We start from the raw sequence: 12,486 nt of genomic DNA, 5'->3' as shown, positions 1-12,486 counted from the left end.
TACCACATTAGCAATGTATAGAGTGTATTTCTTTAAAGTTAAGACTAGTTTAAAGTTATCTTCATTGAAAAGTACAGTGCTTTTTCTTCAAAAATAAGGACATTTCAATGTGACCCCAAACTTTTGAACGGTAGTGTGTGTGTATATATATATATATATATATATATATATATATATATATATATATATATATATATATATATAATATATATACATATATATATATATATATATATATACACATATATATATATATATATATATATATATATATATATATATATATATATATATATATATATATATATACACATATATATATATATATATATATATATATATATATATATATATATATATATATATATATATATTATTGCGCGTAGACGATTAAAAAAGAAGGGGACAAGTATTTTGGCTCTGGCAGTTTTACAGGATATTTTGCTTCGATGTCTGGTTTTTTTTTGTTGTTTTTTTTTAATGTCCTGTCCAACTTCTCAGGCAAATTATATAGTAGATGTAGATGCCCATATCGGCTGTTCAGATTTACTTTACAAAAGAGAAGTGTAGGATACTTCTCTGCCTTATTTGACTTTATTAAATGTATTTATATTATCATTTGGTGCAGCCGGGCCATAGCAGGAGGGGATAGAAAGAGAGAAAAAGGAAGACAGAGGGGGGAATTGTGGGGACAAGAGGGGGATTAGACAGAGAGACAAAAACAACAACAACAACAACAACAGAGCAACATCAGCAAATACAACATGTACAAATATGATGGTAAAAGTAATAGCAAATAAGCAGTTAGCGAAAATAAAAAATAATACAGCAATGACAATGAGCATTATTACACTAAAAATGGAGCAATATGAATACCAATAGAAATAGCGCTATTGATAATAAACAATACCAATACTTTACCTTTATTATCAACAATACAGTTGTTCAAATGCAACAATACATATACGTAATGATAACTTGATGTCTGCTTTAAGAGCGTGTCTGTGGGCCAGCAGTGGGAGACAAGAGTGGCCAAATTTTCAAGCGAGTTCCTAAAACATTATTTTCACCTGTTTTCTACTCCGTTATCAACTATTTGTTTTGTAACCATCTATTTCGGTGAATAATTATGATGCTTATCGCTTTTTCATTGACGTTCTGGTGGGATGAATGCGGCCCGAGCACGGGAGTGTTCACATTGACGATGTTTTGTATATACCGTATTTCCTTGAATAGCCGCCGGGGTGCTAATTAATTTAAAACCTCTTCTCACTCCTGCGCTTACCAAAGGTATGCGGGATAGGCAAGCATGCGCTAATTATTTTAAAACCTCTTCTCACTCCGGCACTTACCAAAGGCATCCGGTAAATTTAGGCCTGCGCTTTGAGTGTGATGTAGGGATACCATCATGAAAAGCACATTTAATTAAAAAAAACGTTATTATGGTCTTACCTTTACTTATAAATGAAGTCCATGCGCAGCTGCTTCTGATCAAAAGCATTGATAACTTGTTTATAGAAGTCTTCCTTATCTTTCTTTAGTTTTAAAAGTCTCTCTGTCTCGATGGAGATATTCCTTTAATTATTACCTCCTGCTTCGATTGAAAGTCCAGTTTAGAAAACTGTTTTAATTTAGATATGTAATCCTCCATGTTAAAAGTGCAAGCGAGAGGAAAAAATAAACGATCTCTTCCTTGTTGCTGCTTGTTGACACTTCTTCTGCAGCCGAGTACCGGTAGTCTCAAGAAGGATAACTAGCGCCCTCTACCACCAGGAGGCGGGAGTCATTTAATATTTGACAGACGCAGCTACGGTATATTAATAAAACATAGCTGCTTACTGTTCTTTTCAGCATATTCAATAGCTTGGACCTTAAATCCTACTGAATAGCTCTTAATCTTCTTCCCTTTATGCGATTTCAAATTGTTGAAATCAGCCTCCTCCATTTTGAAAATGATGACAGGGGAAGTGTCACTCGTGACGTGACGAGTTTGACCCGGCAGAAGTTCTAGGCATATGCTAATTATTTTGCGAAACGAGTTTGCCCCGGGGAAAATTCTAGACATTCGCTAATAAAAATAATATTTTGCCAAACGAGTTTGACCCGGCGTTGATCCTGAGCCGGTGGTAATGCCAAGCATGCGCTAATTATTTTGCGAAACGAGTTTGACCCGGCAGTAATTCTAGGCATGCGCATACTATATTCTCGGCGGCAATTCAAGGAAATACGGTACATCCCATTTATTTCCACATCTGAAAGAGGCCTGGGTCTGATATGAAACATTTGGAATTCCACTGTTCACACGGACGTGATAAAATTAGATGCAGGTCACACATGGGCAAAAAATTTGGAGTTGCCCTGCAGTGTGAACAAGGCCATAAATATTTGCCAAAGTAGACTGTTTTAAAATAAATACTGATGAATAAAGTGGCTTACAGGGCACATACAAATGAGCTTTTCATTACATTAAAAGCACTCAAATTGAAGGGTCTGGTCAACTTTAGGACACCACAAATGATGCATAGCACAAACAATAACAAGTTACCAGTGTATATTCAGGGATTGTTTCAAAAATTGCGTTAATAATATCCGAAAGAAATGTTTGAAAAATAATAATTGTGAGAACGAGTGCAGAGCAGCGTTGTGTGTCTTTTGTTGGAATGAAAGTATGGAATAAGTTGGACCAAGAGTTAAGACTGTAAACCTTTAATTCAATTGAAAATTACTTATCAATTATAAAAAAAATATGTTGAGAATGGATTCTAAGGATGTAAAATTTACATGTTGGAAATTTTTATTTTTTTAATCTTTTTTATTTTGTGATTAATGGAAAACAAAAAAATGTACAACTACCGGTACATGCATAAGGTGTTGGCAGTTATTTTTTCTGTTTCAATTTTGTAAATACACTAGGATAGGTGTAATAAGTTTTAGCTTCTGCCTAGTCCAGTGGTTCTCAAACTTTTTTTGTCATCCCCCACTTTGGACAAGGGGGAGTTTTCAAGCCCCACCTGCCCCCATCGCCCCAACAGAACGCTAATGCCAAGCTTAACATTTTCAAATTTATCGAACATCAAGTAACATCAAGTTTTATACATTCAAACTAAATAACATAAAATAAAATCAAGTTCAATAATAAATAAAATAACTGTGCAGCTGTGGTATAACTTGCATCAAGTTCAATATCAAATAAAATAACTTGCATCAATTCAATAATAAATAAAACAAAAGTGTTGTAACTTGCATCAAGTTCAATAATAAATCAAAAAAAGTGTTATAACTTGCATCAAGTTCAATAATAAATCAAAAAAAGTGTTATAACTTGCATCAAGTTCAATAATAAATCAAATAAAAGTGTTATAACTTGCATCAAGTTCAATAATAAATCAAATAACTTGCATCAAGTTCAATAATAAATAAAACAAAAGTGTTATAACTTGCATCAAGTTCAATAATAAATAAAACAAGTGTTATAACTTGCATCAAGTTCAATAAAAAATCAAATAAAAGTGTTATAACTTGCATCAAGTTCAATAATAAATAAAACAAATGTGTTATAACTTGCATCAAGTTCAATAATAAAAAAAAAAAAGTGTTATAACTTGCATCAAGTTCAATAATAAATCAAATAAAAGTGTTATAACTTGCATCAAGTTCAATAATAAATCAAATAACTTGCATCAAGTTCAATAATAAATGAAAATAAAAGTGCCACTTTGCAATCTTTGCCAAAAAAAGGAGGACAGGGCAAGTGAACATGAGTTTTACAGTACTCCAGCATTAGTGGCTGCAATGAGCCTGTTTTGCACTGCACAGCTTTTCAAATCGGGGTTGCAGGCTTGACACTGCCACTGTTAAAACCTCATTGAATTCGGGGCTGAGCTGCCTTGACGCGAGTGTTTCCCGGTGAATGACACATTGTGTCCAATGCGCATTTGGCGCAACCCTCTTTATTAGAGCCTGCAGCCCGTTTCTTGACTTTGCCATGCGCGCCATCAGAGCAAAAGCCCACACAGTTTTCCCATTTAAGGTCGTGTTCTTTGAGGAAACTGTCCATTATCTTGAACAGCTCATCAGCAGTGGCTCTATTTTTTATGTATTTGCAAAACAGCAAATCCTCGCACAGTGATTCGCCATTCACAAAGCTTCCGCTTAGCCCCGCCCCCATTAGTTACTGTTGCTGTCTGTCAAACTTTCGCTCCTACCTAGAAATGTAAAGCATACAGGAAAAATAAGTATTTTACATTTATCTATATAGCGGATTTCACAGACAGAATCACAAAGTGATTTCCAGTGTGTATAGAAAATGAAAGCATAGTAAAAAAAAAAATCAAAGAATATAATAATAAAAAAATCAAAAAAATCAAAGTGAAATTTCCTCCCGTTCCTCGCGCCCCACCTGTCATGTCTCTATTCCCCACCAGTGGGGCGCGCCCCACACTTTGAGAAACGCTGGCCTAGTCTATTTCAGACTATATGTATATTGAAGAATGTCTTCTCTTTATCCATCAAAATGTCTGAATAAAAATGAAAGTTAAACTAATAAAATTTAGAAGTAACTGAATTGTGCTTCTAAAAGACAAATGCCCAGCAATTCCTTAATATTTCTCGGGCATATCTTAGAAAAAGTGGGGCAAACAGTAAAAGGAGAAGGAAATAAAGCGCCAACTGCCCATACATTTAATGGGAAAGATCAGTAATAAATAACTTATACTGTGCGCACGACAGAGAAGACTTCTCTGATCTTTGTCTGCAAACAGGCCTCCATGATAAAAAGTACTGCTTTATTAACACGTAGAAAAAGAAAAAAAAAGTCTATAGCGCTTGCTGTGAAAAGGTGAGAAGGTCGGACCTCATCTTCCAGAGTCGCAATAATAAGAAGAAGGAAAATTTGGCATTTTATTTTCCTGCAACCTTCCAAGTGCCCTCAATATTCTTTAGAATACCACATAGGGAAAATACATTTTTCATATCTTTGGTTATTAAAGGAACTTAATATGCCACTAGCCTTTTCTTCAAAATTAGAGTGGTAGAGTATACAGTATGATTTTATATTCTGTTTCATCTAAATACAACCATATAAGTATACACCAGTTACAAAACTGAAGGGCATTAACAAAAGCATAAAACATGAACACAAACTTATTATCAACGGATAGATCTTAGACTTAGACTTAGACTTCCTTTATTGTCATTCAAATTTGAACTTTACAGTACAGATAGGAACTACATTTCGTTACATCAGCTCATGGTAGTGCAGAATAAAAAAGCAATAAGGTGCATATATATATGGTATGTGGGCTTGTATTAAGCCTCAGGGAGTTGAACGCCCCTGCCTTACATAGTTCCGGGTCACCCTTGGGCAAGGTGTAGCACCCGAATGCCCCCCCCATCAGGGTTACGATACCCCCCATGAACTACCCTAAAAGAGGATGCGTTACCCGGCCCGGAGGAAGCCCGGGGCCCTCCTCCGGAGCTAGGCCCGGAGGTAGGGCTCGTCAGCGAGCGCCTGGTGGCCGGGCTTGCCACGAAGCCCGGCCGGGCACAGCCCGAAGAAGCTACGTGGACACACCATCTTCTCTGCCACGTGGGCCCACCACCCGCGGTCGGAACCAGTGGGGTCGGGTGCGCTGCCAAGTGGATGGCGGTGAAAGTGGAGGCTCCGGACGGACCAATTCGGGGCAGCAGAGGCTGACTTTCGGGACGTGGAACGTCTCTACGCTGGTGGGGAAGGAGCCTGAGCTGGTGCGAGAGGTGGAGCGCTACCGGTTGGATCTGGTGGGGCTTACCTCTACGCATAGCAAGGGCTCTGAAACCACACTCCTGGACAAGGGATGGACCTTGTTCACTTCTGGAGTTGCTCAGGGTGTGAGGGCACAGGCGGGTGTGGGGATACTCACGAGTCCCCGGCTGAGTGCCTGTACGTTGGAGTTCACCCCAGTGGACAAGAGGGTCGCCTCCCTTCGCCTTAGGGTTGGAGGGGGGAAAACTCTGACTGTTGTTTGTGCATACGCACCAAACAGGAGTTCAGAGTATTCAGCCTTCTTGGATACCTTGCATGGGGTCCTGTATGGGGCGCCGGCAGGGGATTCCATAGTCTTGCTGGGGGACTTCAACGCGCACGTGGGCAATGACAGTGATACTTGGACTGGCGTGATTGGGAGGAACGGTCTCCCTGATCTGAACCTGAGTGGTGGATTGTTATTGGACTTCTGTGCTAGTCACGGACTTGCGATAACAAACACCATGTTCAAGCATAAGGATGCTCATAGGTGTACCTGGTACCAGAGCACCCTAGGCCAAAGATCAATGATCGATTTTGTAATCGTATCAGCTGATCTGAGGCCGTATGTTTTGGACACTCGGGTGAAGAGAGGGGCTGAACTGTCAACTGATCACCATCTGGTGGTGAGTTGGGTTAGATGGCGGGGGAAACCTCTGGACAGACCTGGCAAACCCAAGCGTGTAGTGCGGGTGAACTGGGAACGTTTGGAGGAGTCCTCTGTCCGGAAGGACTTCAACTCCCACCTCCGGCGGGACTTCTCTGCCATCCCTGTGGAGGTTGGGGACATTGAACAGGAATGGGCAATGTTCAAAGCCTCTATTGCTAAAGCTGCAGATGCGAGCTGTGGCCAGAAGGTCTTAGGTGCCTCAAGGGGCGGTAACCCTCGAACACCCTGGTGGACAGTGGTGGTCAGGGAAGCCGTCCGACTGAAGAAGGAGTCCTACCGGGGTATGTTATCCCAGGGGACTCCGGAGGCAGTTGCAAGGTACCGACGGGCCCGAAGGGCAGCGGCCGTGGCTGTGGACGAGGCTAAGCAGAGGGTGTGGGAGCAGTTCGGGGAATCCATGGAGAAGGACTATCGGGCGGCACCAAAGCTGTTCTGGAAGACCATACGGCACCTCAGGAGGGGGAAGCAGGGAACCATCCAAGCTGTGTACGGCAAGGATGGGACTTTGCTGACTTCAAGTGAGGAAGTCGTGGGGCGTTGGAAAGAGCACTTTGAGGAACTCCTGAACCCAAATACATCAGACACACCCTCCCTGATAGGAGCAGGGCCTGAGGATGATGGGGGATCGACGTCGATCTCTCGGGGTGAAGTCACTGAGGTAGTTAGACAACTCCACGGTGGCAAAGCTCCGGGGGTTGACGAGATCCGTCCAGAAATGCTGAAGGCTCTGGGTGTTGATGGGCTGTCTTGGTTGATACGCCTTTTCAACATTGCGTGGAAGTCTGGGACAGTGCCGAGGGAGTGGCAGACTGGGGTGGTGGTTCCCCTTTTCAAAAAGGGGGACCAGAGGGTGTGTGCTAATTACAGGGGTATCACACTACTCAGCCTCCCTGGGAAAGTTTACGCCAAGGTACTGGAAAGGAGGGTCCGGCCGATAGTCGAACCTCAGATTCAAGAGGAGCAATGTGGATTCCGTCCTGGTCGTGGAACAACTGACCAACTCTTTACGCTTGCGGGAATCCTGGAGAGGGCCTGGGAGTATGCCTATCCAGTCTACATGTGTTTTGTGGATTTGGAGAAGGCGTATGACCGCGTCCCTCGGGAGATCTTGTGGGAGGTGCTGAGGGAGTACGGAGTGAGGGGAACCCTGTTGAGGGCCATCCAATCTCTGTACAACCAAAGCGAGAGTTGTGTCCGGGTGCTTGGATGTAAGTCGGATCCGTTTCCAGTGGGGGTTGGTCTCCGCCAGGGCTGCGCTCTGTCACCTATCCTGTTTGTGATTTTCATGGACAGGATTTCTAGGCGGAGTCGTGGCCATGGCGGAGAGGGTATACGTCTCGGGGGGCTAAAGGTTGCGTCACTGCTGTTTGCAGATGATGTGGTCCTGATGGCACCTTCGGTTCGTGACCTTCAGCTCTCACTGGATCGGTTCGCAGCCGAGTGTTCAGCGGCTGGAATGAGGATCAGCATCTCCAAATCTGAGGCCATGGTTCTCAGCAGGAAACCGATGGTTTGTACAGTCCGGGTAGGGGACAGGACTCTGTCCCAGGTGGAGGAGTTTAAGTATCTCGGGGTCTTGTTCACGAGTGAGGGAAAGATGGAGAAGGAAATCAGCCGGAGAATCGGAGCAGCTGGGGCAGTATTGCAGTCTCTCTGCCGCACTGTTGTGACGAAACGGGAGCTGAGCCAGAAGGCAAAGCTCTCGGTCTACCGAGCTATCTACATTCCTACTCTCACCTATGGTCATGAAGTGTGGGTAATGACCGAAAGAATAAGATCGCGGATACAAGCGGCCGAAATGAGTTTCCTCAGAAGGGTGGCTGGCATCTCCCTTAGAGATAGGGTGAGAAGTGCAGTCACCCGAGAGAGACTCGGAGTAGAGCCGCTGCTCCTTCGCTTGGAAAGGAGCCAGCTTAGGTGGTTCGGGCATCTCGTGCGGATGCCTCACGAGCGTCTCCCTAGGGAGGTCCTCGTTGCACGTCCCACTGGGAGGAGGCCCCGCGGCAGGCCAAGGACCAGATGGGGGGATTATATCTCCTCTCTGGCCTGGGAACGCTTCGGGATTCCCCAGGAGGAAGTCGCAAATGTTGCTCTGGAGAGGGAAGTCTGGGGGTCTCTGCTGGAGCTGCTGTCCCCGCGACCCGATTCCGGATAAGCGGTTGAAGATGGATGGATGGATAAGGTGCATATATAAATGCAAAAGTGGATCTAGAGATTTAACCGTTCAAAGTAAAAAAAAAAATTCTAAATAATACATTACTTATTTTTAACACTTCTATGAGAAGGACCCTCAAAGGTCCAAGGGTCTTATACTGTTGTTTTTCATCTAAAACGGTCAATGCTCATACAATTATTAAGAATCAAAATTAACATTGTTGTGAATTATTGACCTATTTAAGGCTCAAATTATTGCACATCAAATATTTGACGTCTTAGTTTCTGGAGGGAAAACTTTGCACAATTTTTGTTCATGCCATACAAAAAAATGTTTTCTTTGACAAAAAGGGTATAAAACATCCAAAAACATTAAAAATAACAAAAACTTGATATCAATGTATAGATTTGAAGTTGATCGCCAGATTTAAGCATTGATATTTAAAAAAATAATATATGACTTACTTTTAACACTTTCATGAGTGGGACCCTCAAGGGTCCAAGGGTCTTATAATGTCGTCTTCTTTTTGTTTTATTTTCTTTAAACAGTCAATGCTCAAACAGTTATTATGAATCAAAATCAATGATGTTGTGAATTATTGACCTATTTAAGGCTCCAATTAATTCAGATTAAATATTTCATTTTAGTATTTTTTGGGGGAGAAATATTGCATAGGCAAGGCAAGGCATGGCAACTTTATTTGTATAGCACTTTTCATACACAAGGCAGACTCAAAGTGCTTCACAGCACAACATGTGGTACAACAAAGTGAAATGAAAGAAAATAAAAATGAAGCTAGCGTCGTTATTGACCTATTTAAGGCTCCAAGTACTGCACATCAAATATTTGACGTCTTAGTTTCTGGAGGGAAAACAATGCATAATTTTTGTTCATGCTATACAAAAAATAGGGTTTTCTTTCACAAAAAAGGTGTATAACATACAAAAACATAATAACAAAAACGCATAGATTTGAAGTTGATCTACAGATTTAAGCATTGAAAGTAAAAAAATATATATACATACTCTATTTACTTTTAACACTTTCATGATTGGGACCCTCAAGGGTCCAAGGGTCTTATACTGCTGTTTCTTTTTTCTTTTTTTTTTTTAAATGGTCAATGCTCAAACGATTATTATGAATCAAAATCAATGTTGCTGTGAATTATTGACCTATTTAAGGCTCCAAGTACTGCACATCAAATATTTGACGTCTTAGTTTCTGGAGGGAAAACATTGCATAATTTTTGTTCATGCTATACAAAAAATAGGGTTTTCTTTCACAAAAAAGGTGTATAACATACAAAAACATAATAAATAACAAAAACGCATAGATTTGAAGTTGATCTACAGATTTAAGCATTGAAAGTAAACAAATATATATACATACTCTATTTACTTTTAACACTTTCATGAGTGGGACCCTCAAGGGTCCAAGGGTCTTATACTGCGGTTTCTTTTTTTTTTTTTTTTTTTTTAAATGGTCAATGCTCAAACGATTATTATGAATCAAAATCAATGTTGCAGTGAATTATTGACCTATTTAAAGCTCCAATTAATTCATATTAAATATTTCATTTTAGAATTTTTTGGGGGAGAAATATTGCATAGGCAAGGCAACTTCATTTGTATAGCACTTTTCATACACAAGGCAGAATCAAAGTGTTTCACAGCACAACAAGTGGTACAACAAAGTGAAATGAAAGAAAATAAAAATGAAGATAGCGTCGTTAGCATTAGCTAACATGCTAACCCGTTTACGAGTCTCTGTGTTAGTAATATTATCTTACAATGGCATTCTTTTTGTATTGCTTCAGTTTCATAAATTCATCCAAACATCACCGCGGCACCGCTGCTGCCCACTGCTCCCCTCACCTCCCAGGGGGTGACCAAGGGGATGGGTCAAATGCAGAGGACACATTTCACCACACCTAGTGTGTGTGTGACAATCATTGGTACTTTAACTTTAACTTAACTGTGGAGTCATTGAGTCTGTTTCGCTGATTCCTAGCTTCCGCAGCTAGTGGGTCCATGACGATGACTTCTGTTTTGTTTGATCAGCCGTTTTACTGCCGTGTTACAGACACCCGTTTGGAAACAACTAAGGTATGTAAATAAACATCTATAGACTATTACTGTGTAAATAACTCATTTCACAACGTATATATCTGCGGTTAATAGTTTGGTGCGGCTAATATAAGGACAAATATATATTTTCCCTAACATTTAGTGGGTGCGGCTTATATGCCGGTGCGCTCTATAGTCCGTAAAATATCATAACTCTATTACCATCTACATACCAGATAATATATCCTGATATTACGCAAAAGGCTGCAATATACATCGCAATATAGATTTTAGGCCGTATTGCCTATCTGTAATTTGAAAAAAAAAAAATTGTAAAATACACATTGAGGCTATAAAGTGTGTTTTTTAACCGATTAATCCAACAAATTAATCGATAGATTACTCTTGGACTAAAATAATCGATAGCTGCAGCCCTGGACAAGTATCCACGTACCTCCTGGAGAGCCAAAGAGTGTCCATATCGTGGCGTGACCGTGTTGACAGAGGGGTCAAGGGTCATCCAGGTTTTGCTGCTTAGGTTGTACCTTAACCATGGCGGAGAAGACAAGTCAGACATCTCTGAGAGGAAAGCCCTCTCCGTAAGACTGAGGAGTTGACTCACGCTTTGACCATGTGGTAGTCGGAGGCGTTGAAGACGTAGCCTCCGATGACCCACATGACATCCTGCTCCACCACTGCCTTGTGGGACGCCCTGGCGAGGCCGGGATCGCTGAACGCCTCGCGGCTCCAGAAGGCCGAGTCGGCGGGGACAGAGACGGAGCAGTCTGGACCTGAAGGTCAAAAATGATAAGCAGGAAAATATGTGAGCAATAATTAGTTATGTAGTATTTTGATCATGAAGAACTCCACAATGTGAAGACGTGCAAATGTATCTTTGTGTGCACAATTACTATATTTAAATGTTATTCTGTTAAATTGACAAAACATTTATTTGACTAACCACAGTCTCCTAAAGTCGCCGGGTGCTTGGTTTGCAAAAGCAAATAACTGCAAGAGTCTCTCCATTTTTGAAAAAAAAAAAATCATTGTTCTTAACAGCTGTAAGTAGTCAATTGTGTTTATAAAGCGCTTTTCACAGATAGAAATCACAAAGCATTGGTGAATTAAAACGACAAATACATTAAAACAACAGCGGCAACAACATTAAAAAGATTTTTTTTTAAATGTAAGTCCATAAAGTAAAAGTTGTACTAAAAAGCAAAGTCTTCTAATGTTTTTAGACAGGTTTTAAAGTGAGTTTTTGGGATCTCTAGCGGACCCTAGCCTGTAGGCACAACAAATCAGTAGCCGTGTGTACATGGTAGGGTTGTACAGTACTGGTATGGTATGGCGGCACTAACGAATAAAAAACGGTACTATACTGTGTTTGAAATGTACCGGTTCCCCGTGTTTTTTAACGGGCATGACGGCGCGTCGTCACGTCATGACATTGCTGGTTTTACGAGCCATGGAGCATGTTCGGCAGCGCACATACACAGAGTACTTACAAGCAGACACAGTGTGTAGACAAAAGGGAGAAAAACTAAAGATAAAAGTGAAGTTATAACACTGAAACGCCCTCAGGAAGAGGTGCTTTAAGACATGGCTAGCTAGCTAGCAGCAATCATCCATCCGCAGTCGGCAGGGTTTTAGCTACTTCTAAATCACTGGTGACGAATATAGTAAGTTTCTTACAAGTATCATTATCACTGGAGGACGAGGAATAGGTAAACATGCTTCACTACACACCCTAGGAAGACACAATAGCTCACCGCTAACAGCAAACTAGCACCCCTGAAGGTAAACAAATGCC

At 41.0% G+C, this 12,486-nt stretch overlaps 1 protein-coding gene across 2 annotated transcripts in view; it reads right to left on the bottom strand.

The window, feature by feature from the left end:
- The window catches only part of LOC133646714 (attractin-like), a 194,973-nt gene that overhangs the window by 147,805 nt on the left and 34,682 nt on the right, over window positions 1–12,486 (bottom strand). For both annotated transcript variants that reach the window (XM_062042411.1, XM_062042410.1), the window contains exons 6-7: window positions 11,296–11,464; window positions 11,128–11,218 (exon numbers count right to left, since the gene is read on the bottom strand). In XM_062042411.1, coding sequence (XP_061898395.1) covers window positions 11,128–11,218; window positions 11,296–11,464 — 260 coding nt within the window. The remainder of the gene's footprint in view (window positions 1–11,127; window positions 11,219–11,295; window positions 11,465–12,486) is intronic.

This window comes from Entelurus aequoreus, linkage group LG03, assembly GCF_033978785.1.
Source record: "Entelurus aequoreus isolate RoL-2023_Sb linkage group LG03, RoL_Eaeq_v1.1, whole genome shotgun sequence".
Classification (NCBI taxonomy): Eukaryota; Metazoa; Chordata; class Actinopteri; order Syngnathiformes; family Syngnathidae; genus Entelurus; species Entelurus aequoreus.
This window is presented reverse-complemented; position numbering and strand designations above follow the sequence as displayed.